At 44.2% G+C, this 27,563-nt stretch overlaps 1 protein-coding gene across 3 annotated transcripts in view; it reads right to left on the reverse strand.

Moving 5' to 3' along the window:
• The window catches only part of MSANTD3 (Myb/SANT DNA binding domain containing 3), a 44,507-nt gene extending 20,836 nt beyond the window's left edge, over positions 1-23,671 (reverse strand). Inside the window, exons 1-2 of one of the 3 annotated variants that reach the window (XM_083188413.1) lie at positions 23,306-23,671; positions 3,161-3,587 (exon numbers count right to left, since the gene is read on the reverse strand). In XM_083188413.1, the coding sequence (XP_083044539.1) occupies positions 3,161-3,587 (427 nt within the window). In that variant the 5' untranslated portion in view covers positions 23,306-23,671. The remainder of the gene's footprint in view (positions 1-3,160; positions 3,588-23,305) is intronic. The other 2 variants (XM_083188411.1, XM_083188412.1) reach the window with 2 other exon arrangements.
• Between the last annotated feature and the right edge of the window lie 3,892 nt (positions 23,672-27,563).

Genomic DNA, 27,563 nt, shown 5'->3' on the forward strand with positions numbered 1-27,563 from the left:
GGTTATATCTGACACCGTGGTGTATACTCTGCCCAGGGCAGCCCCTCCACTCCCCATAACGTGAATTTGGGCTCAATCCGGGTGACATAACATAAATTTGGGCTCAATCTGGAAGGCATAACGTGAATTTTGGCTTAATCCCAGTTGCATAACGTGCATTTTGACTTATACCGTGTGTCATAATGTGAAGTTTGACTCACTCCATGTGAATTTTGGCTCATTTTGTGTGGTATAATGTGTAAGGGGCAAGTATAAAGGGGTCTACTATTGTGATGCATAATGTGTGGTACACTACACTCAAGGACAACCCCCATTTGCGTGACCACACCCCCTTTTGCATGACCACACCCACTTTGCCTGAGCTCGGCCCTCGAACATTTACTGGAAGTGTTATGCGGCCCCCCCAGCTGAAATTATTGCCCACCCCTGCCCTAGTGGAAAGTAGGGCATGAAATACGTCATGCTCAAAAAAACCTCATCTCGACTTTCCCATTGTCGACCTAAGCCCTGTTTACGTTCAGTGGTCGACCTTAATAGTGTTGACCAAACGTCCGTATACAACAAAGGCTTAGTAAATAGAGCCCTGTATTTGAAAAATGACAGAGCTAGCTGGTTGGCAGTTTATATTTCTCCACTTTACCACTATCCATGCTTTGATACATATTCCTCATTGGGATCTGGACACCACATATAAGTATATTGACATTAGTAAATAAACAATGGATCTGTGACCATAATCGCTAGTCTGTGTTTATTCAGAGCCTAGTGAGCAGGATAACGCCACCCCGCTACTCGAATCCCCTCGCTACGCTGCAAGTGGATGTTTAACTAACTTATATGTTAGTTGGGCACCCACTAAGCTATTTGCTTCGTTTTCCGCGTCCACTTGCCATGCTTCGGGCTCGGTGGCTCACCACACTATATTAAATACACTCCATGCTGACATGGATAGTGGGGGTATGAGCGTACTAACTATAGTGGGCGCCCAACTAACATATAAGTACCCTCTTTTTTAATTGCCATGCAACAGGTGACCGTGTGCCGGGCAATTGCTCCTTTTAGATTTTCTTACATAGTCTAATGTTAAACTGTGATCATAAATAGCATTGCTTTATGAAACACAGGGGCAGATGTATTAAGCCTTAAAAAAATAAAATAAACGCGATAGTGATAAAGAGTGATAAAACATCCAGGCAATTAGCTATTAACTGCTATTTTTCAAACACAGCCTTTGACATGACAGTTAGGTGCTGATTGGCTGGACGTTTATTACCTTCGCTTTAACTCTTTTTAAAAATGAATACTGTACATCAGCTCCACATAAGCCTATACTTGTGCATTACTGGCCCTAGACATGGCAATATTATGATCTTACAAGACTCATGACTTCTATCTGAAGTCTGCAATAACTTGCTTATAATAGACTACATTTTGTATTAAAATAGTAATTTGTAGTAAAAGTATTTCTGCATGGACATGGCAGAAATTTTCTATACTGCATCTTCTTTAAATAATCGTTCTTGTCTCTTCAAGACAATGGGGCAGATGTATTAATCTGCCTATAACGTTTGGCGAATAACGAGTCCCGCTTCTCCAGCATAACGTGGAGAAGCAGGCAAAGGTTATAGGCAGATGTATTAAGCAGATAAGGAGAGCCGTTATCCCCAGCGTGAACGGCTCTCCTTATTGGCTCCCTCGCCACCCCGCACATGCGCACTCGCAGTCCCCCCCCCCCGGCCGGCTTTCTGGGCATGTGCAAGATCTCGCTAAAACCGCAAGATCTCCAGCGCAGCCCAAGCCAGACGCAGGTCTAGCGATGTCCCCACAGTGGGGGATAGGACAACGCTAGCCCTGAGCTGGCGAAGCGGCCAGGGTGAATTAACGCCTTGAAGGCTGTTAATACATCGCCCCGGCTGTTAATCCCTGGGGGGTTTGCAGGGGACAGCCCCGCCGAGCGTAACTCGGCGGGCTGTCACTCATTAGGGAAATCATAATCCCCCCCCCCAGTTAACCAGCGTTAAGTGCATTTTTGCACTTAACGCTGGTTCATACATCTGCCCCAATTAATCTATTCTCTCAAATGATTAAAAAACACGAGCTCGGACACAAAGCAGCGCCTAGGTCAGGATGTAAGACTGCTCCTAACCGATTGTTATTTCATTGTCATATATGTAATTTATCCTACTGAAAGGGGATGCGGTCATTTGGTCTACAGCATGATGGTCGACACCATTAGGTCGACATGGGAAAAGGTCGACATGGGTCTAGGTCAAGGGTGGGGACCCTCAGGCCTGCGGCCCCCATAGCCGGTCTGAGTGGCCCTCCCACCCGCCCGGCGGCTTTGCCGGGAGTAAAGTACAGGGGAATTCTTGCGAGAGGTCGGTAGTTCTCGCGAGATTTCTCTTAATCAACAGCAGCCAGAGATTGTCAGTCCTGTTCAGCGGCAGCCGCTGGAGCGTGGGACGGCTGCAGCAGGACAATTTGTAAGAGAAATTTTTACATATGGCCCCCGAAGGATTTTTTCCCCAGTAATAGAAAACAGCCCTTGGCACAAAAAAGGTTCCCCACCCCTGGTCTAGGTCGACATAGGAAAAGGTCGACATGGTTCTAGGTCGTTAGTTGGACAGTTCATTAGTTCAAAAGGTCGACATGGGGTTTTTCACTGTTTTTTGAGCTGACGTGCCAACAGGCGGTATTTCATGTCATACCATACACTAGGGCGTGGTGGGAGAATAAAATATAGTGTGCCGAGCGTAGTAGGTCATAAAACAGTGAAAAACCCCATGTCGACCTTTTGACTGTCAACCTAGGCATTGTCGAACTAATGACCTGACGAACTAATGACCTTTCGACCTAGAACCATGTCGACCTAATGACTGTCGACCATCATGCTGTAGACCAAATTATCCCTACCCACTGAAAGCCAACATGTGTCAGCCAAGAAATGGCACCATATCAGATGAAGCATTGCTTCTATAGTGAAACTGACCATTCACCACACATTGCAGTATACATAAAGAATGTATCTATATGTTAATACATAAAAGAGAGATATGGAGATTGCTGTGCCCCTATAGTGTATAGCCTCACACCTTCCTGGACTTCTATTACTGCATTTCTCCTTAATGGGTCCTTAATGCCCAAGTCTGCCAGTGATTACCTGGATTGGAAGAGTCATGATTGTATGGAGTGTCTTCCTCGGATGGAGTCTGTACATAGTAGATCTGCTCTGGAATCATACTTGCCACCTTTTCTTTTAGGCTATTGGAAGCAAGCCCACAACGCATCACTTTTTCCCTTCTTTCGTGGGCCATTATCTTTCTGGTCCTTGCCTTGATATTCTCCCAGCATTTTTTTAGTTGTTTGAAATCCCTTAGGGACACGCTAGGTTGAGAATTGTACTCATGGGCTAGCGCTTGCCATGTGCGCTGCTTTAGGGCAATAGTTCGAGCATCACTTTTCTTACACTCCAGCACATACTTGTACTTTTCCACAAGGGCCAACAGGACATTCTTCTCCAGCTCTGAAAAGTACTTAGCTGGTTTCAACACTTCGTTGTTTTGCATTTTCCACGGTAATGCAAACATCTTAAAACAAAAGAAACGAAAAGTTAGTTTATACATATGGAATATGCAATATTCTGGCAATCATATTCAAACAGCAATAGATTTCTGCACAGCAGCAACATGCATGCTTCACTTGACAAACTAGAAGGCCCGTACACACTGAAGGTCATTCGGGTTCACATGCAAAGCTTCAGAATTCACAGCTTTGCACATGCTGTAAACGCCGGAGAGCAAACACCGCCCCAACCCTCGCACGCCGAATATCCCTGCACGCATGTTAATGGATGTTTAGCAAAACATCCATTCGCAGCTTGTGTGCGGGGAGGAAATCATTCGATGGTTGGCAACCATCAAATGATTTCTACAGTGCGCGCAGATCTAAGACACTCTCTGCGTGCTCCCTGTACGGGAAGAGGGTGGGCATCTGACATCTGCCGACATCAGCTACCCGACCCCGCGTCATTGCCGGATTACCGTGGGAACGACCAGCGTTTTAATGGGAATGCCCATGAAACACTGGGCGTTTCCATGGGCACAGCCCTTCACCACCGCCCCATGCCCTCCTTTGCAAGTCGCCAAGTCCATTTGCCCAGGGACCCTGTAAATGATGTGTATGCATGATGCACACTGAACGATATGCACCTAGTCATAAACGACAAAGGAGAAATTTGACTGCATGTACTAATGCGAAAGGGGGACGAAAACGAGCGAATAGTTATCATTCATACACACTGAAGGAAATGCGTAATAACACCGTTAATAGTATTGTTTGTGTATATATCATCTGCCTTTATCACATAGTGTATACAGGGCTTAACAACAATGGCAATAGTAGGTTGTAAAGGCATATCCACAATTATGCAATATTAACACTTAAAGGTTTGTATATTACTGTCAATTAAAACATTAACCACATTTAAAGTTATCAGTAAATCACCAAAATGACAAAATAGACTTTTTTATTATTATTATTATTATTATTATTATTATTATTATTATTATTGGTACTTGTTTCCTATCTGGGCGCCCACGATCAAAATCGCGGTGATCGGGGGTAAAAATCGCGGTGATCGCGGTCATCGCGGGCATCGCGGGTAAAATTGGATGGTCGCGATGCCCGCGATGACCGCGATCACCGCGATTTTCCCATAGGGAACAATGTTAAAAAGGCTGATTGACCGCGATTTCACTGTTAAATGGCTCAATTGACCCGATTTGGCCATATTAACCCTGAATTAGGCCCAATTAACCCTTAAATGTCCCCCCCCAATTTTTGACGCCACCCCACGATCGACGCCAACCCGAAGCGTGGCGAGCGCAGCGAGCCCGCGAGGGGCGGCGGTACGCGTCCTCCGACCTTTTCATGCCCTACTATCCACTAGGGCGTGGTGTGAGAATATAATAGTGTGGCGAGCGTAGCGAGCCACCGAGCCCGAAGCGTGGCGAGCGCAGCGAGCCCCGCGAGGGGACGCGGATACCTTCACTGTGAAGGCCGCGAGGGGACGCGCATAATTGTGAAGGTATCCGCGTCCCCTCGCGGGGCTCGCTGCGCTCGCCACGCTTCGGGCTCGGTGGCTCGCTGCGCTCGCCACACTATTATATTCTCACACCACGCCCTAGTGGATAGTAGGGCATGAAAAGGTCGGAGGACGCGTACCGCCGCCCCTCGCGGGCTCGCTGCGCTCGCCACGCTTCGGGTTGGCGTCGATCGTGGGGTGGCGTCAAAAATTGGGGGGGACATTTAAGGGTTAATGGGCTCTGTGGCCCATTTAACATTGATTCCTATGGCCAAATCGGGTGGATTGAGGCATTTAACAGTAAAATCGGGTCCATCGCGGCTTTTAACATTGATTCCTATGGGAAATCGTGAGCATCGCGTCGCGGGCATCGCGGGTACATTTATGGCCGGCCGCGACGCGACCGACGCGATTTTTCAGGTTTAACATGGTTTTCAATGGGAAAATCGCGGGCATCGCGTCGGTCGCGTCGCGGGCAGGCATAAATGTACCCGCGATGCCCGCGACGGGCGCCCAGATAGGAAACAAGTACCTTATTATTATTATCATTATTACATTAAAGTGACAGTTCTCTTTACTGGTTAAGAGTTACCCCCTTCCTTATTATTAACAACTAAGGTGTGTAAGAGGAAATTACCATGGTTGGTCAACCATGGTTGGCCAGGAAATGACTTCGAATGTGGGCCTTTTGTATAACCAAAACTATTGGTTCTTTTAGTTTTGCTTTTTTTGAAGAATACTTTTTTTGTGCAAAGCATACAAAACTTGAATCCCAAAATTCTTTTGACGGAATGTATCGGTCATCCATTATTTAATGTAGAGGACAAATCCAGATGTCAGATTTTACTGCATGTACTGATGAGAAAAGGGGATGAAAACGAGCGCATAGTTATCATTCATACACACTGAAGGATATGCGTAATAACACTGTTAATAGTATTGTTTATGTATATATCATCTGCCTTTATCACTTAAGGTGAGTACACATGGGTGCAATTTCATGTAAAATCGCTGGGAATATGGGCGCTGAGCATGCTCCTGCGACCAGCGGCTTTCCCCGGCGATCGCTGTGCCGGGAGGTCAGCGCCGGGGAGATCAGCATTGATCTCCCCAGCCCCGTGCCGCTGCTCCCTCCCTCCTCCCATCAAAGTGACAGCAGCAGCGTCTGCTGCTGCTGCGCTCCCCCTCCGCCCGTAGCAGTGTCTCCTTTTCATCGCTGATGAAAAGGAGACACTGAGCAATATGATTGCTGGGGATATATTGCTAGCAATATATCCCCAGCAATCATATTACCCCGTGTGTACACAGCAATAGTGTATACAGGGCTTAACAACAATGGCAATAGTAGGTTGTAAAGGCATATCCACAAGGTGTGTAAGAGGAAATGACCATGGTTGGTCAACCATGGTTGGCCAGGAAATGACTTCTAATGTGGGCCTTTTGTATAACCAAAACTGTTGGTTCTTTTAGGTTTTGCTTTTTTTGAAGAATACTTTTTATGTGCAAAGCATACAGAACCATACAAAACTTGTATCCCAAAATTCTTTTGACAGAATGGATCGGTCATCCATTATTTAATGTAGAGGACAAATCCTGATGTCAGATTTGGCCGCTGATTGATGCTCACCCGGCCGGTGCGGGGACCAGGTAAGTGCAGTTCCTTGAACTGAAGGAAAACTAATTATGGTATAAATAAATGAGAGCTTGAGAAATCAGTATTGGAAGAAAGACGAAAACTAAAATTAGTCCAGAGTCTCAGCCCTGTGATGAAGAAGCAGTGGAATAAACAAATCATGGATCCCATATATTCTCAAATTTGTCCACGATATTTGGCATGAAGAAATTAGGTTATCCATATACAATACCAAATTAAATATGTAAAATGATATGGGAAAAAATCTTACATGAAATAATGCAGTTTTCCATTTATAATATACAAATTATTAGGAGGACTAATTCGCTGTATCAACACATATAAACCCTTACAAGAGTCTACCGACATTGCTGAAATAATTGTGTATCTTTCTCATGTTTGCTTTTCAAGTATTTTCATGGTGTTTTTAAGAAGCTAAGTAAAACAGGGAGCTGCCACATTAAAGCCCCGTACAAACAAGCCAACTAGTTGAAGACCATTAAGAAGGCTATTGTTTGTGATCTGTCTTGTCCCAAGATGAGGCAGTTTGTTCTATAATGTCATCCTAAGGCATCTCTGTGGGGGAGGGGCGGCTTCCCTCCTACACGAAATGTTCTTTATTTGATAATGTACCACTGAGAATGTGATTCCCTACATGAATCTGGGATGTAGAGCTCTTTAACATCTTGCCTTCATCAACTTGTAGAAGACAAGACAACAACATTCAACGTGCTGGGAGTACTGATGTAATGAGGCCCATTCACAGATCCAAAGGTCAATTGATCTACCATTGGAGATTCATGAGTCACAGGAAGAACAGAATAAAAAAGGGTGTTGATCGCACTTCGAAGATTTCTGCTGGCCCTGATCTTCGGAAATACCTGAGCTCTCAAAACAATTCAATTCAGATATGGTGACAGAATCTACTTCTGCCTCCCCGGCCCACTCCTCATTCTCTGAGGATCAGTCTGACTCACATGATCTCCAGCAGATTTACAAATGATTACAGTCCTTTCCTACCAAATCTGACATCCCCACCAAAGCTGCATTCGCATCTTTAGAAAATAAATTACCGGATGTGGTGCATTCTGAAATATCTGTGATAAAAGAAAAGTTGACCCAGTTAGGGTCACGTGTGGAAAACTTAGGGCCTTATTCTAGTTCACTCTTTCTGACAAAATCCTTCTTAGATGGACAAAACCATGTGCACTGCAGGGGGGCAGATGTAACTTTTGCAGAGAGAATTAGATTTGGGTGGGGTTTTACTTCAAAGTGAGATCTATATTGCAGTGTAAAAATAAAGTAGCCAGTATTTACCCTGCAACCAGAAACTAAATAACTCACCCAAATCTAATTCTCTCTGCACATTTTACATCTGCCCGCCTGCAGTGCACATGGTTTTGTCCATCTAAGAAGGATTTTGTCAGTAAGAGTGAACTAGAATAAGGCCCTTAAAAACCACGGGAGAGGAGATCAACTCCTTTCATAAATCTCTGGTGGACACTGTGAGGTTATCAGATTCTGAATAAAACTGTAATTATGGTATTTTAATATGTGTAATGATTAACCCCTTCCCGACATTGCCTTTTTTGTTAATTTTTTTTTTTTTTTTCTCCTTGCGTTCAAATAAGCGTAACTTTTTTAATTTTCCGGCTATATAGACACATGAGGGCTTTTTTTTTGCGGGACAAGTTGTACTTTGTAATGGTACCATTTACTATACCGTATAATATTCTGGGGAATCAGGAAATAATTCAATGTGGGGTAAAAAAAAAAAAAAAACGCCATTCCACAATTTTGCGCTGGTTACGCTTTTTTTGGAGTTCATAGTTCGTTTAAAATGATGGGTTATCTTTATTCTATGGGTCGTTACGATTCTGGTGATACCAAACTTATATAGTTTTCGTTATGTTTTACCACAAAAAAAAAAAATAGCAACTTTTACGGTTTTTCTAATTTGCGTCGCGTCGCCATGTTCTGCGGCTTATAACTTTTTTATTTTTCCACCTACGGACCTGGGTGAGGGCTCATTTTTTGCGGGCTGAAGTGTACTTTTTAATTAATACCATTATGGGATATGGGCGACTTTCTGATCTCTTTTAGTTATTTTTTTTTGGGTACGCGATGCGACCAAAAAATGTAGTTTTGGCGTTTGGAATTATTTTCCGTTTACGCCTTTAACCGTGCGGGATAACTAATGTTATATTTTAATAGATCGGACTTTTAGGAACGCGGCGATACCAAATATGTTTATTTTTTTTATTTTTTATTTATTTTTATTTGTGAAATGGGGAAAGGGGGGTGATTTGAACTTTTAATATTTTTTTATTTTTTTTTTATTTTTAAACTTATTTTTTTTTTTTTACTTTTACTACAAGGCCCCCTAGTGTACTTGACCACTAGGGGGCGCGATGGCCTGTACTAGGTTCAGCCATAGAGCTCTATGGCTGAACATAGTGATTTTCAGCACTTTCTATTACATCCTGCCTCAGGCAGGATGTAATAGGAATACTGACACGGCCAGCACAGGGGTCTACATTAGACCCCTGGCTACCATGGCAACCGATCGGCACCCTCCGATCTCGCCGCGGGGGGCCCCGATCGGCGCCGGAGGGGGGCGCCCCCCCTCCGATCAGCTATTTAAGCACTGCGGGCGCTTTGCCCGCGGTGCTTAAAGGGTTAAACGGCCACGATCGGCGAACTCGCCGCTCGTGGCCGTGAGAGCAGGTGCCTGGCAGTAATATACAGCCATTACCTGCTCTCTTTCAAGCCAGCTCACTCCGTGAGCTGGCTTGATTCCCCCGCAACCGACACATGACGTATATATACGTCATGTGTCGGGAAGGGGTTAATGTACATTTTAGCCCTATTGTTCTTGTGTATGTAACTATTCGAAAAGGTGGAGGTCACTGTGTGACCAGAGAGAAGGGTGAACAACAAGGTTTTTGGGGCACACTTTGACAAATGGTAATGTGTGAATTTTAAAACATAACTTTTAATATAATGTATATGCTAAAAAGATGGGTACGTATTAACAAATAATAAATCACATTAAATTAATACAAGAGAAAAAAATTATTATATATATATATTCCTCTGTAACGTGACGGTCATACTTATGACGGCGAAATAATCAAAACATAGAAGCAGGGCTCCCCAAATTGTCAATCTAAGATAATCACAAATAAATCTCTTATAAGTTCACAAATAGTGATAATAATAAAAATTGACAGTGGGATTTATTTGTGACTAGCTGACCCGCCCGGCGTTGCCCGGGAAAACCTTGGGGTTTCTTTATTTCCAAAATTGCTGAAAAATGTCATTTTACAGTATGCTGTGCCAAAGACCTAAGATTGTAATTTGTTATCGATTTTACCATAATGTTAGAATGTGTTTGCATTGATACTCAATGACGGCCATGAGGTGTGGTGTTGTTGTTTGAAACACAACGCTCCTGAGTTGATAACTTGTATGTGTTGATGAATTCCACATCCACTCCTGAGATTTAGCACCTACTGTATGACATATCCTCCAACATCTGAGGGTCAGAAATCGGTACAAAATCAGAAAGGGACGTGGCCACACCCCCATTTCTATACTTTCAATGGTACAGTTTGTAGGGTGTGTAATTGCAGGCGCTGAGTGCGTGGGGACTGGGGTGGGCGTTACTTACCGTGCCATAATTAATAAAAAATGTAATGTAATGCACCACTGGGAATGGGTGCAATGGGCCAAATTCTTTCCTTCACCCGCCGGGCCAATCCACTGATCCAGCCATCACAATCATCAATGGATGCATTGATAAGGTTTGGAGTGTAAGAAGAGAAAAAGAATTGCCATGTTATAAAGTGTACAAATTACTCAATAAATGAAAAAAAAAATTAAGTGGTAAGTGTACATACAGTAGAAGTACAATCAAGAAATGAAAGTAGGATTAAAAAATAAGTTCTGATTCAAACTGGTAATTGTTTGGATGGGGTGGAACAAATCTATAGGTTGGGGTATGGATATTGTGGGCATAATTGGTGTTTGTTACACCTACAGGGGGCCCTCAATTGATGGGATTTTCACTACAGTGTCACGGTCACAGTGTCACCATAGGGGGATTCCCAATTGGGGTCCAGGTGGTCTTTTAGGGACCCTTTACAATCTTGTACGTCTCTTCTCCTTGAGCTTACGGTCTCCCTTAATGATAGTCAATCACTGAGGGAGACCGTAGGCTCCAGGAGAAGAGACCAACGGGATTGTAAAGGGGTCCCTAAAAGACCACCTGAACCCCAATTGGAAATCCCCCTACGGTGACACTGTAGTGAAAATTTCTCATCAACTGGGGACCCCCTGTAGGTGTACCAAACACCAATTATGCCCACAATATCCATACCCCCTCCACCTATAGATTTGTTTCGCAACCCACCGCCATCCAAACAATTATCAGTTTGAATCAGAATTTATTTTTTAACCCTACATTTATTTCTTGATTGTACTTCTATGTACACATATTTTTTTCACGATTTATTGAGTAAATTGTACACTATAACGTGACAAATCTTCATCTCAGTCTTATTCTTCAACTTCTTACACTCATAACATTCAAACAAATGCATGCAGCGCTCATGCGCATCGACCAAACATTATCTATGAACCAAAAGAGTCTGAAAAACCCTTAAGGCAGAGCAGTGCCTGATATCCAACTGACTAACAGGGTGAGTGCAGTGTACCCACTTTGTATTGATCAATGGGTGCATTGGCCAGGACAAAGATTTCTCACTGCAACTGGCCAGGGAGCGCAGTGACAGGCTGGAGGACTGGAGAGACAGATATGGGGAACAAAGTAGAAACGGTACATTACGTACAGTTTTTATTTGCCGGTACAGACTGTTAAATAAACAGCAAATTATTTTTTATGTGTTCTGTGTGTTTGTGTGTGTTGTACTGTTTTTGTGTGTGTGTGTTGTAGTGTATGTGGTTGTGTGTGTTGTATGTATCTGTCCAATGCGTAAGTGTGTGAGGTGTGCTACGTATATACAGTATGTGTGTGTTGTGTCTTTGTGTATATGTGCAATGTTTAAGTGTGTGTTTTGTGTGTGTTGTACTGTTTTTTGGGTGTGTGTGGTGAATGTGGGTGTGTGTTGTGCTGTTAGAGGTATGTTATCTGTATCTGCCCTATGTGTAAGTTCGTAAGGTGTGCTATGTATAAATCTGTGTGTGTGTAGTGTGCTGTGTGTATCTGTGCAATGTTTAAGTGTGTGTGTTCTGTGTATTGTACTGTTTTTGGGTGTGTGTTGTAGTGACTGTGGGTGTGTGTTGTACTGTGTGTGTGTGTTGTGTGTATCTGCCCTATGTGTAAGTGCGTAAGGTGTGCTATGTATAAATCTCTGTGTGTGTGTGTAGTGTGCTGTGTGTATCTGTGCAATGTTTAAGTGTGTGTGTTCTGTGTATTGTACTGTTTTTGGGTGTGTGTTGTAGTGAATGTGGGTGTGTGTTGTACTGTGAGTGTTGTGTGTATCTGCCGAATGTGTAAGTTTGTGAGGTGTGCTACATATATATGTGTGTGTATTGTGCTTTGCGTATCCTGGCAATGTTTAAGTGTGTGTTTGTTGTACTGTTTTTGGGTGTGTGTTGTAGTGTGCATGGATTTGTATTGTACTGCATGTGGTGTGTTGTGTGTGTGTATCTGTCCAATGTGTAAGTGTGTGAGGTGCTCTACGTATAATTGTGTGTGTTGTGTGCTATGTGCGCGTATGTGGTGTACTGTGTGTGTGCATGTACAATGTGTAGGTGTTTGTGTTATGTGTGGTCTATGTATATCCTCAATTATTTCCTAATTGTTTAAAGCCTTCACCATAATGTTAGAATGTGTCATTCATACTCAATGACAGCAATGAAATCAGGTGTGGAGTTGTTCCTTCGCAACCGGTTTCCCAGATCATCGATCTTTTCCCCAGAACATCAATGAAGGAAAATTAAAACTTGGTGTTTTTTAAATTTCTAAGTGAAATTTCCCAAAAAGGGCTTCGAGGTGCACACCACCGGGTCCAGAGGTATCTTGTTGCTGAATTTGGTGTCTCTGAGTGCCACGGTGTGTCAGCAATGCGACGGACACGCACACACACACGCACACACACACACACACACACGCACACAGACTCTTCAACTTATTATATAGATTATCTTAGATTGACAATTTGGGGAGCCCTGCTTCTATGTTTTGATTATTTCGCCGTCATAAGTATGACCGTCACGTTACAGAGGAATATATATATATAATAATTTGTTTCTCTTGTATTAATTTAATGTGATTTATTATTTATTAATACGTACCCATCTTTTTAGCATATACATTATATTAAAAGTTATGTTTTAAAATTCACACATTACCATTTGTCAAAGTGTGCCCCAAAAACCTTGTTGTTCACCCTTCTCTCTGGTCACACAGTGACCTCCACCTTTTCAGTTGCAACGCTGAACCCCCCCTTTTTTGGGAGCACCACCAACCACAGACCACCTCAGGATTTACCAATGGTGGTAATTATGTTGGTCTAATCTACTAATTCTGGTACGTGAATACCAACCCATCTTCATTTTCCAGTGCCACTCCCGACCCATATTGTACCTAAGTATGTAACTATTCCCCATGTTTGTGTGTATGTCCCCAGGACTTCATTCATACAGTATTAGCCTGTAGATCATATGTTGTTACCTTTATATGGTCATACGGGAAGTATCCAGGGGAAACGTGTATAATTTCACCAACAGGCATTCTCCACAGGGGGTAATCAGGACATAACCCAATAACCTTGTGATTGTTAATTTTATTTGCACTTCTTTGTGCCTTCCTGAACTCTAGCAGACATTGTGGAGCCTGACACAGCAGGTGAGCAGCAGAAGATTGACAGCTGAGGGAGGAAGGAGGGGTAGACCTGATGCTTGAACCCACTAATCAGGAACTTGGGCAAACCCACGGATGATGCAAGCACAGTGGGAATTTAGAAGGTCTTAAAATGGCTTGCACAGGCTAGCTCCTCATGTTAGTCCCGATCCTAGGCTAAGAGGTCATACTCTGCCTGGGTGTCTTGTGGAACACATCATCTGCCCTGGGTGGGCCCACCTATACTCCTGTGTGGAGTGTCCAGTGCTATGTGGACTTATACAGGTTTCCTGTACTATCACGGTTGTGTGGAATTTGGAGGACTAATCTGCTATCACTGCTGTGTGGATAAGAAAAGTTTTGCTCTGTGGAATTGGTTTGGAACTGTGACGCTACAAGGACTGCTTGTTTGGACTGATACCAGGATGTTTCTATGCTACATTTGCCTCTTGTTCCTGTCTTTTATCTATTTGTGTGTGCTGTGGCAAATAAACCGTTATTTTGATTTCATCTGCTCTGTGTCTAAATGATTGGGGAACCCCGGTATCCTCACAGACACTATTAAGCTTCAAGCAGAGGAGATTCAATCCCTTCGAGACCACCTTGATGATATCGACAACAGGGGGAGGAGAAACAATCTCAGGATCAGAAGGGATCCGGATGACGTCCCTCAACAAAACTTACAAGATGTTCTGACCAAAATCTTCAATGAAATCTTAGGAAACTACCCCAATGATTCAATTATTTTTGATAGAGCTCATAGGGCACTGCGGCTCAAGGGCCTACAATCTGAGCACCCGAGGGATATAATTTGTAGATTACACTATTTTACCCAGAAATCTGAGGAAATTAGGCAATTCTGAGGGCCTTAAATTCAATGGCCAACCCATTCAGATATTTCAAGACCTCTCATGGCTCACGCTCCAATCTCGCCGCCACGTAAATCCCCGACAGATGCTCTATGAAAAGGTTATCCTTTTAGCATCATCCCCTCCCCTTCTACACATATATATACGCTTTGTGCGAAGGAGGATAGAGACTTCTATGTCTTCGTTTTCTGAAGTAAATTTTGTCTCATCTTAGGTTAGATGTTACATTTCTTTACGGTTTGTTGAAATTTTATCTTGCTATCGGGCTCTTTAAACCCAGTAACAATCCAGATATATTTCTTCGGTTTGCCATTACCCTGTTATATGAAAGAGTTTTCTAATTTTACCACTTTTTCCTCGTTTTCTCCCAGATCAGGACCTTCATAAAGGAATCTATGTTCATTTCCAGTATATTTTGTTATTATCATAAGCTTATAAGCTATATATTTATGCTGTTTGTCATTTAGGAGATATGCCCCCTCCCCCCCCCCCCCCTGTTGCCCCCTGTGCACTGGATAGAATGTCCCCAGGACCACTGGTGAATTTAATTCTAATACCACCCAATGGACTTGGAGCAGTGTTTATGTTCTTGCTCTCAAAATGGTTCTCAATATCTCTTAATGCCTTTATTATTTTCTTTGATTCTTCCTTCTATCCCTTTGTCTACTTTTCTGTCCATCTCTCTTTCTCTTGCTGCGGTCTCCTACCCCTTCTGAATAAGCATTTATCTCTGATTCTTTGATGGCTTATGTTAAGATTATGTCCGTGAACGTTAAGGGCCTAAATATTCCCGAGAGGAGGTCTCGTGCACTTAAAGAACTGCACTTAGAAAAAGCAGATATTGTGTTTCTACAGGAGACACATTTTAAAGAGGGGGCGGCTCCTTATCTTGGAAATAAAAACTTCCCGACTGGCTTCTCCAATAATCCACTAGGGAAAACATTAGTGTGGTGATTTTATTCTCACGTTATGTCGCCATCTCAGATGTTATTTGTCGCCCATTAATCCCGGAGAGAGCCCTTTTGGTTAATTGCAAGATCTCTAACTGTGACTTTACCATCCTTAATATCTACGCCCCTAATAAAAATCAACCAGCCTTCTTTGATAAAACACTGAACCTAGCCCAACCCCATATAGTGGGCACGGTGTTATACGGAGGGGATTTTAACTGGTCAATAGACCCTACATTAGATTCTTCCCACCCCTCAACTCGTAGTCCTGACAAATTACATTGCTAGGTACGAAAAAAATTCACGAACACCAGCTCATTGACCTTTGGCGTATTCAGCATCCATCTACTAAAGACTACACCTTCTTCTCCCACCCCCATAAAGTAGATACGAGAATAGATTATATTTTTATTTCTCACAGATTCCTGCACTTGGTCTCTAGGTCAGATTTCATGGACTGATCATGCACCTAGCCCCCCTTCATATTAACCTTCAGTCTTCCCACTTCACAATCCCAAAAATATTGTTGGAGATTGAAAGTTTTACTTTTACAAGATCCTCAGTGTCAACAATAAATTAGAGATGCCCTACATGAATATTGGAATCCTACAAGGAATTCAATTCCTTCATGTCTGAGAAATTGAAAATGGAAGCTCACAAATGCCTTTTTTGCAAATTTCTTTTTCGAGGTAGACTACCGCTGAAGGCTCAACGAGCGTTAAATCCCAAGATGGTCTCACCTGTAATATGATCACAGAAATTGCATCTGCCCTTCATTTATTCTACTCCCAACTATATCATTTAAATAAAACACAAGGAGATGAACCTGATTTAATTAGGTCTGCTATAGGGGAATGAATATCTGAAAGAGGTTAGTTTCCCAAAACTGTCAGCAGAAGACATGGAGTCCCTTGAACTACCTTTTTCCTCTGAGGAATTGGAAGATACACTCCAATGGCAAGAGCCCTGGTCCCGATGTATACCCTATAGCACAGGTCTTCAACCTGTGGCCCTCCAGATGTTGTGGAACTACATTTCCCAGCATGCCCTGACAGTTTTGGCATGCTCTTATAGGAAAAAATGTGTCAATGCATGTTGGAACATGTAGTTTCACAACATCTGGAGGGCCATAGGTTGAAGACCCATGCCCTATAGCAATGTTCCCTCTAATTTTATGAAGGCTGTGCGTGGCAAAAGATTTTGGCTGTGCAACTTTGGAAGGAAATTTTAATTTTTGTACATCACTTATATATATATATATATATATATATATATATATATATATATATATATATATATATATATATATATATATATATATATATATATATAAATAACTGTAAAACGACATTCAGCATTTGTGTTAACTTTTCTTCAAAATGATATTAAACATTCAAACCATTTACACCAGGGGTGGGGAACCTTTTTTGTGCCAAGGGCCGTTTGTATGGGGAAAAAATCCTTCGGGGGCCATATGTAAAAATGTCTCTTACAAATTGTCCTGCTGCAGCCGCCCCACGCTTCGGAGGCTGCCGCTGAATAGGACTGACAGTCTCCAGTTGCTGTTTATTAAGAGGAAACTTGCGAGAACTACCGACCTCTCGCAAGAATTCCCCTTTACTTGACTCCCGGCAAAGCTGCCTGGTGGGTGGGAGGGCCACTCAGACGGCTACGGGGGCCGCATACGGCCCCAGTGCCTGAGGTTCCCCACCCCTGATTTAAACATTCAAAACACAGCACATGATGTAGTTAATGGGTGAAACATACATTCATTTAGTCCACAACTGCAAAAAGGGGACCACTGCTGCTTTGTGCGCTCTGTTGTAATGTCTGTAATGCTCGGCGAGTTGTGTGCGCACGCACACGCGCACAGCTTAGAGGGAACACTGCCCTATAGAATACTATAAAACCTTTAGTGACATTCTTTCCCCCTTAATGAGAGCTACATTCAGACCAATTCCCCATTTCCCCCTCAATATCTCCTTGCACATATCTCAATTATCCCTAAAGAGGGTAAAGACCCGACACAGTGCTCCAGTTACAGGCCCATCTCCTTGCTGAATGTCGACCTGAAACTATATGCAAAACTAATTGCCAATCGCTTTATGAAGCTCCTTCCTACCCTGATCCACTCTGACCAGGTTGGGTTTGTCCCTGGACGTGAAGCTAGAGAAAACACTGCAAAAGTTTTAGATTTAATTCATTTAGCTCCAAGTTGCGCAGCGCCCACTAGTCTGCTTTCTACTGACACGGAGAAGGCTTTAGACAGGGTAGATTGGGATTTTTTAATAGGTGTACTGAAACATCTGGGCCTAGGTCCAGTGGGTCTCCAGAGAATTAAAGCCCTGTATTCAACTCCTGCGGCCCAGGTGAAGGTCAATGGTGATCTTTCAGAGCCTTTCCTTATTTCGAATGGAACTCGCCAGGGGTGCCCTCTATTTCCTTTGATATTTGTCCTTTGTATGGAGGCTTTGGCAAGGGCAATTCGGAAGAATGGTAATATAGGGGGAATGCTTGTTGGGGGTACTGAATACAAATTAGTTTTATTTGCCGACGACCTCCTGGAAGTGGTCTCAAACCCCTTAACGTCCATCCCTAACCTTTTGATGGAATTTCATTGCTTTGCGGCTCTCTCAAATTTCAAAGTTAATCTTTCTAAATCAGTGGTGTTCAACTAACATTAGTTGAGAATAGTTTTCAAGTTTTAAAATCCTCTTCCCCCTTTGCATGGCACCCCACGCACCTTAAATACCTTGGTGTAAACTTAACTAGGAATATTTTGCAAACCTATACCCGTAATTTCCTTCCCCTCCTTGCCAAAATACATTCAGATCTTTCATCATGGGGAGAGGACCAAAGAGGATCTCATGGTTAGGACCAGCGGAGTAATTAAGATGAACATATTATACACATATAGTCCTCATTGTGATTCTTTTTCCTCTGTAAAAATTATATTTGCAAAAAAAAAAAGAAGGCTATTGTTCTAGTCAATGCTGGAGAAAAAAGGTGCATGAAGTGAGTGTCTTGTATGAGAGATATAGGTGTATTCTGGTGACATTTCTTAGACATATGGAAAAAGATTTGGAAACAGAATGAATGTGGGAAGCAAAAACTGGTTCAGAATCAAGGCTGACACTTAGGCAGCGCAACTGAGGAGCTGAGCAGATTGTTGTGTTGTCAACAGAAATAGAGAGGTCAGATAGGTAATTTTTGTTGGCTTTGGAAGATTATTAGCTCCGTTTCTGAAATCTGAGTTTGAGGTAGCGAGAAGGATTTAAAATTGTGGGTGAACTGGAGTGGATAGGATATGTAACATTTACATATAGATACTGGAATCCAAAAGCAGATTTTTAATAATAAAGAGAACAAATATAGATAGAGAACTGCGGAGGACCTAGGACTGAACTTCATGGTAATCCAACTTGTGTAAATTGTAGCATTTTATGTGCTATGCACGTCCCTTACAGCAAAGAGCAACACTTCTATATATCTGCTAGAAACACACCAGACTCAAAAAAACAACAACTATATCTGGGTAAATTCCATGCAATTCACAGCACCACTATTATCATTAATGATATCAGCCAAACTAAACCGGGCATACACACTGAACAATATCATTCGATGACTTCAATCCCCCTATACCACACACACACACACACACACACACCCCATCCCCCCCCCTGAAAATGCAGTCTTTGCCCATAAGGGCATAGGCTTGATTGCATATTCAGATGACAGAGGGTGGGGGGAGGGGGGGGGGGGCGTTACAACCCGTGGGAGCAGTGGAGTAACAAAAAATTGTGCGCCGCCCTGGGAAAATTTTGGCGCCCCCTCCCACCCCAGTTAAGAGACAAGACCCCCCCTCCCACCCCAGTTAAGAGACAAGACCCCGCCCCTCCCATCCCAATTAAGAGACAAGACCCCCCACCCGGGGAGCTGGCAGGTGGGTACCTGCGGTCATAGAGGTCCCTGCGTTGCTGAGTATTAAGTTGGCAGGGTCCCTGCAGTGACCTGGAGGAAGCACTGCTGGGTCTGAAAACACTGGCGTGCAGCCATTGCTTCCAAAATCAGAAGCTCTTCACGCGCCGCCGCCCGGTGGATAGCGCTAGTTTTTTACAGGTCTCTGCTGGGACCCCGCCAACTTAATACTCAACGCTGCAGGGACCTCTATGACCGCATGGACCCCCCTGCCGGATCCTGCCAGCCCCCCCCCCCGTTGCACCTACAAGGAGGGGGGAGCTGGGGGGGTAACAATAGTGCCCACAGACCCCCGGCGCCTCCCTGCCGTCGCGGGGGCTGCGGCGCTATTGTTACGCCACTGCATGGAAACGCACACCATTAATGATAGTATGCACAATAATATCGTTAGCTATATAATTATTATTTATATTGTTTAAATAAATTGCAGAGTGTAACTAGCTTTAGCTCAAGACTCATAGCACTATAGAACTCAATCTATTTGTAATGCTTCAGCAGAACTCAACTGAATTGGATGATTGGTCAGCAAAATAGAAGGTTTAATATTGATACATTTAAGGTTATGCATTATAGGAGCAGAAACAAACTAGTGATCTATACATTAAATGGGGAAAATATAGGGGAATCCTCATTGGAGAATGATTTGGGGGTGCTCAGTGACAGTAGAGTGTCATGGAGAAGCAGCAGAGGCAAATAAAGTATTAGCATGCATAAAAAGGGGAACAGATGCTAGGGAAGACAATGTCATTTTGCCACTTTATAAATCAATGGTACGGACTAGTTTCTGTTTGAAATCTCTTTCACACCACAGGCTGGACCAATGTTAGTCAAGTGCAGGGAGCTGGCTCTCCCTATTCTTTTAGCATGACCAGGGTAGGGTAACATGGGTCGTGTGTTTAAATCACACCATTAGCCCTTCCCAGGTTCATCCCTGGTAGCTACCAGGGTAAGATTCCCAGCTAATGTGACCTGGGTCATTTTTCTCAAACATTTTTCCACCAAACTTGGACCTGGTTTGCCCCTGCATCGCACTTCAATGCAAATGCAGCAAGGGAAGGTATGCATTTCCTCCTCCATTTGCTTTGCTTAAGGATCGCATATGATAAGTTGTTGCAAGCAGCTTATCATATTTGATCTAAACTGAATCAGGCCCAATGTACTGTCAGATACAATCAGGCCCAATGTACTGCAGGTGACAATCGATATTAATTGCTGGCAGCATGTAAACCAGTGGTTCTCAAACTCAGTTCTCAAGACCTCACACAGTTCACATTTTCCAGGTCACCCGACAGGTGCACTCATCAGTGACTGACACATTTTAAAAGATCCACAGGTAGAGCTAATTATTTCTTATTTATGTGATACTGTGAGGAGACCTGGAAAACATGCAATTTTCACTAGCGAACAGTACACATGTGCAGTAATGAATCAATTTGGGAATTCTCTGATTAGTGATTCATGCTGAATTAATCCCTAAGTCGTATACAGAAAACAACAGTTAGGAGAGTGGATACTTTTGTAACAGCACGGCCCACGGCTACACTACGTTTTCAGTATAGTATACGCTGTCAGTGTAACCCAACTGCTGCCTAGCGTACTTAGCATAGTGACTCCACTGCAGCCTGGTTCTGTCCCCGGCGTCCATTGCAAGCCTAGTGAGCGCCTCTCACACAGCGCCGGTAACCACCAGAACCCCTGCGCTGGCAGACGCCGGCGGAGAGGGGACCATGTGGGCGCTGGCGGAGAGGCGCTCCATCTGTCATAGACTCATAGATAGGTGTGTCTCAGACGCTCCTGCGTCTCAGTAATTATTGCGGCAGGGTACGGCAATCCTGCCCGTGTCCGCTTCAGGGAGACTGGGTTAGGGGGTTCGAGGACAGCCCCGGGCTTCAACATGGGCAGGAAAGTTCTGGAAGGGAGGGTGCCCCCTTCTTTGGGGGTCCCCACTTCCCCAGGACCCCTGCCCATGTTGACCGGTCAGAGGGATGAATGCTTTGGCCGGGGGGACTTGAATAAAAAGTCTCCCCCCGGCTGTGGCATTACCCTGCTGGCTGGTTGGGCCCAGTGCTTGTTCTTGAAATACGGGGGACCCCTAGTCATTTTGTCCCCATATTTTGGGAACCAGGACCAGCCCTTGAGCCTGGTGCTAGTTTTGTAAAATCAGGGGAACCCCAACTTGTTTGGTTGTCCCTGTGATTTTATGAAACCATGACCGGCTCTTTGAGTCCGGGGCTGGTTATGCTCAGAAGAGGGGACCCCACACCTTTTTTTCCCCGATTTTTTGTATTTAACCCTTTTTTGGACAGAAACAATGATCTGTGCATGGTTCTGTCAAATTCACCAGCCAGAACCTGGTCTCATTTTTTGGTGATTTTTGGTAACATTTACCAAAAATCGCACCCTATTACATGTGCGAGTTAGATACTTTGTAAGGGGAAAACATCTGAATGCGAATTGAAGTGTGACTAAAAATCGCCACTTCAAAATGTGCAATTTCGCGGCAAAACCAGAATAAGGGCCATAGTTAGGGGGGGGGACAATGGCCATCCAATTGTGATGTGTGCCCAGATATATTGAGCATCCAATTGGTAAGTTTGTATAGCTTACCCATTTAGACCCTAGGTAGGCGCGACAGACTGCCTGCAGCTATATCTTTCAGGTGTATACACCAAGCATAAGTCTCTAGACCCCATAACATTGGTAATACCTGGGCCCGCTATAGCTATGCCCTTGGCAGCACTCAATACATTGGGGTGTATTCAATGACTTTTGCAAGCTGTGGCACTGCTCGCTGTCACAGCTTGCGCAGTCAGTTTTCAACTTACCCCCCCTGCAAATGCTGTTTCCACCTCGCTAGGTATTCCTAGAAACGGCGTGTGCGGCCGCTAAAACAGCAAGGCTCACGGCTAAATGCAGCAAGCTCCCTGCATTAGCCATGAGACTCGCTGTTTGGGGGAATACTCGTAGGCCTCTGACAGCGAGGATTCCCCCGGAACGTAGAATAGGGTTAGTGGCCGGCGCGGGGGCTAAACGGCGAGGGTCATTTGTTTTCGTCGATCCCCGACGCTTAACTCCTTGTGAAAATGTGAATAACTCCTGGGGAGGCACATTTATAGTAACAATTCTACCACAAGAACCCTAAATTTAGGCAATAAAAACCCCTAGTGTTTAATTGGTGTTTATTTGCAAAAGGAAACACAAGTTAACTGTGTGTGGTATGTAATTTGAGATTTAACTACATTGCCTTCAATGCAAAAAACGCTTATAAAAGTGCACAACTTTGACAACTTGCACCTGTGCAATTAGTTAATCAATTCAAATAATAATATACATACAGTAACACATTATTGGTAAATATTCAAGAAATAATAAACTAATATTTAATAATATATATAATAAACTAATATAACAGCCCTTACCACAAGTCTTTACAAAACCAGCTAACATATTCCTGTCTGGTATGGATTAGGTTACCATGGCAATCACAGCCATACACTAATATGTACAGAATTAAAACAAGAAATGAATCAGCAGACTCACAATGATTCCTATTACCTGAAAATAACCTTAAGCATGTGCTTGGTAATGGCTTACCCTGCCAGCAAGATACAGTAACCCATGCATGCCTCACTTATGCTAATTATTTGAACACCCCAATCTAACTTACACCCCCTCCCCTCATGAAAACTTTAGTCACATGCCTATATGTATTAATGAATGGGGATGAGAAAATTAGGGAGGGGGGGGAGGGGTCAATGTAGTGCACCCCTCAAACAAAAAGGATTAAAAAAAAAGAGGGAGAGAGGGAGGGGAATGAATGCCCGGGAAGGGGCGGGGAGAAGAGACAGGGGCAGCAGAAAACAATTCATTAGGAATCTGCAGAGATGTATATGCAACACACACGGACAGTATTATTCCTACCAAGCATTAGGGCGAGTGTGAGAGCTTCCTCCACGTCCCGGGAGCGTTTGCTTGCACTCGGATGGAAGCAGTCAGTAAGAGCTGCCTGGACAAAGAAGCAGAGCTGCACCCAGCAGTGATGTGCTCCAGTCAGAGGCTGCTGTGTGCTCTGTAGCTGCTCTTCCCAGCGCTGCTACTGTTGTTTCCTCCTAAGCAGAGCTCTTTACTCTTTTCTTTATATTATTTTTGCTAATGTACTTCTGAGAACAAAGGACAGCCAGCGTAGCCCTTCCTCCACAGCCAGATCATATCCCTGCCATTTGAGGCTCTTCAACCTGAGTGCATGCAAAAGGCCTTCCTCCCAAAGCTGCCAACAGCCGGCAATGTGTAAGAGCTGGACCGGACAACCTGGAGGGGATGTACTGATGCTGCATCTGACAGTATATATCCATACCGAAGCCGTAAGAATGACGGCACGGGTACCATTGCACCACAATGCAGTTTTCAAACTGCTGTGTTGGAGAATGGAGTATCTATTTTATTTTTAGAAGAACATACAGTAGCTCTACTTTTAATCTAACATAACAAATGTGTGTATATGTATCTATATAAAGATATATCTAAATATAGATATATTTCCATAACTATAGTTGGCACACACTTTTTCATTAGGTCCATCCACTTGGGGTATCTACTCAATGGTCCTTCCGAACCATAATTACACAGTAATCAAAAACAAAAAGTGCAATCACCAGAGTTTTGACAAACGTTGTTCAGTTTGTGGTGGTACTCTGCTGCTGTAATGAGGAAGGCCATATTTATGAGGTCAAAACATGACTATGGGGGTGATTTCCTAGTGATCGGATGGGGACAAACATTTTGCGCATGTGAATGCCAGCATCGAGTGTTCGCACAGGGAGCGGAGCGGGGGTCGACACCGGCCCGGAGCAAGGGAACGCCCAGTGTCTCACTATGAAAACACTTTGAACGCAGGCGGGCAGCTGACATCTTATTTCCGAAGGGGAGAGAAATCATTCGCTGGTCGGCAACCATCCAATGATTTCTCTACCCTTTGGCCGCAGGCAAGAGGATGTTTTCACATACATCCCCTTGCATGTTACAGATTGGATCTGTCAAGGGGATACGGTCATCGGGTCTACAGCAATTTGGTCGACACCGTTAGGTCGACATAGGTCAAGGTTGACATGTGTTTAGTTCAACAGGTCATTAGGTCGACAGTCAAAAGGTCGACATGGGGTGTTTAACTGTTTTTTGAGCCGACAGGTGGTATTTCATGCCCTACCATCCACTAGGGCAGTGGTTCCCAACCTGGGGTACTAGTACCCCTCGGGGTACTCTGCAGACCAGTTGGGGGTACTTGAAAATAATATTGGAAATGGCGGAAGATGAAAAAGTCTTTCGATGGCAGAAGAAGACCCATTGCCATGGAGAAGAACCATGTTGTGTCACGGTTCTGTCTTCAGCATCATCAGTGTCTCCTTGTGCTTTTGCCTGACCAGCAATCCACTGGGAGCTTCCCATGCTGCCCTCTCAGACATCAGCAATCATCTGCCCTGCGCTGGCACAGGTGGAGGAAGCAGCAGCATTAATCCTACAGGTGCATACCTCCCAACTTTGAAAGTCCCTGAAGGGCGTGGCTACCTGGAAAGGGGTGTGGCCTATAAGCGCATCTTCCCGTGCCCCCCCCCCCCTGTTTTGACGCTGTGGATGCATGGTGCACAGCGTTTATTCACCGCTAAGCAGCTGACGGGGGGGGGACGGACTCCCGACAGCCCCCCCCCCTGTCGTGGGACACTGCCGGCCGCGGGAACGTCCCCGAAAACCGGGACATTCCCGCGGTAATTAGGACTGTTGGGAGGTATGCAGGTGTTAGTGGGAACCCTAGAGACAATACACAACCAGCGTCCAGACACGGAAGGGCACGATTCCTGGCCACATACTACTCCTCCGGTACTCCTTAATATAAGGACTTGCGTAAGAATACGCACACCGCTCACTTCCACTCCACTTGTAAGTACTGTCTTTATTTTAAATGGAGAGGAGCAGTGGCGGATTCAGTGGGGCACCTGGGCACGTGCCCCCCCTGTCATGGCTTTCCAACGAGCCCAGCCCCGTGTCTCTAGCCCCCCGGGAACCGGAGATATCACCTGGTAAAGCTGTAACGTTTTTTCCCCATAGGATAATATGGGACCCGTCAATTCCGACCCCCACCCGGTTCCGATGGCTGCCAATTCCCCCCCTGGCATCACAGAAGCTTATGATACCAGTCTGGTCCATATCGGTCAATCAGTTCCAGAGATATTGCGTGTAAACCGATTTTTCAATCATTTGAAATGTAATTTCATGGCTGTTCATGTTATTTGAGGGCAGATTACTCTGGAACCAAACATTCCAGTTTCACTGGACCAAAATCATTCAAAGCCCACTCAAAAGTTCTTCAATATGATACTTGTCTCATGTAAATGGGTCAGTTGGTTCCAAAGATAGAGCCGGTTAAATAGATAACTGGTTAAAGTGGGGGAGGGGTGGTTTTCTCTCCCCCTCACACCAGAAAATGCAGGGACTAGGCTAGTGTAAAAGGAGCCAACCTGGGAATGCATTTTCTGGTGTGAAGGGGGTATTATTTCAAATAGCCGGGACCTGCAGTGCTCTGAATACAGCCAGGATCTGCCACTGTCAGTGGCTATCACTTCTGGCTGGCGGCGGCTGTCCCCCATTTACCGCGAGCATGTATTCCCCCTTGGCAATGAGCATGTAATCCCACATGGCAACGAGCGTGGAATTTCTGACAATGAGCATGGAACCCTTGGCAATGAGCATGTAGATAAGCAGCACTTATGTAGCATAATTTGTAATAGGCATTATGGTGTTTGGCATAATACATAATGGACATAATGGCGTGTAACTTAACGTGTAATGGACATTATGGTGTAAATGTTTAATGCGCGCATTTGGCAGACAATGTCCCTGTTTATGAAGCGTATTGTGAATTTTGGCTTAATCTGTGTGGCATTATGTGAATTCTGGCTCAATCCGTGTGGCATTATGTGAATTTTGGCTATATCCATGTGGCATTATGTGACTTTTGGCTCATTCCATTTGGCATCATGTGTAAGGGGCAAGTATAATGGGGTCTAGTATTATGTTGCATAATGTGTAGAAGTCGTATATGGTGTTGTACACTACACACCAAAGACACGCCCTCTGTTGAGTGGCCACATCCTCCTCATCCTTCACTTTTGTCGCCATTGTGGGCCTGCATACTGTAAATGCCAGGGACTATTTTTAAACCCATTCCCACCCTCTCTCTGCCGCTCTCTTAGCATGTACACTTGCACCACTAACACTGCTCCTCCCCCACCTAAACCCTCTTTTATCATGGTGCCCCCCCTGTCATTTTATCCTGGATCCGCCCCTGCAGAGGAGGGGGTACTCATCAATGAAAAACCTAATCTCTGGGTACAGGAAAGAAAAAAGGTTGGGAACCACTGCACTAGGGTGTGGTGGGAGAATAAAATAGTCTGCCGAGCGCAGCAAGGCACCGTGCCCGAAGCATCGTGAGCGAAGTGAGGGGATGCGATGCACTGGAAACTGTGTCCATGTTGACTGTGTCGACATTCAGGTAAAAAAAACAGTGAAAAATCCCATGTTGACCATTTGACTGTCGACCTAGACACTGTTGACCTAATGCTTGTGTCGACCTATTGACCTGTCGACCTTACCCCATGTTGACCTAACGGTGGTGACCTAACGATAGTCAATCAACTTGCTGTAGACCCAATGATCCCAACCTCTGTCAAGGGGAGGGTCATTAAGTGGCTCGCTAAGCAGCAAATGGTACTGAATCAGGCACTATGTGAGGAATAGTAAGAAAACTAACTTTTATTCGCAAATATAGCAAAGCTCTGGTGAAAGCAATTTTTGCAGGGACAGTGATCTGTTCAAACTTGCTGGATATGGACACGGAACTGTGAAGGCAGAGATTGGAGGTAAAAGCAGATAGGGACTAGGGGTGGGGTAGAGTTTGTGAGCTAAAAACTCACAGCTCAAATTGAAAGTTTATTGCAGAAACCGTAGTTTTGATGGGCTTTTAACTAGTAACATAACAGTAACATAACAGAGTACTTGGGCAAATTTGCAGTACAAAAGCCCTGGAGGGTGAAATAATGGACAGAGCTAAATTACTAACACAACCTACTGCCTGCCAGCTCTATGAAATCTCACTGCGACAGATGCAGTGTTGCTGCTCTCCATTAAA

Source organism: Crinia signifera, chromosome 5 (assembly GCF_055691185.1).
Source record: "Crinia signifera chromosome 5, ASM5569118v1, whole genome shotgun sequence".
Lineage (NCBI taxonomy): Eukaryota > Metazoa > Chordata > Amphibia > Anura > Myobatrachidae > Crinia > Crinia signifera.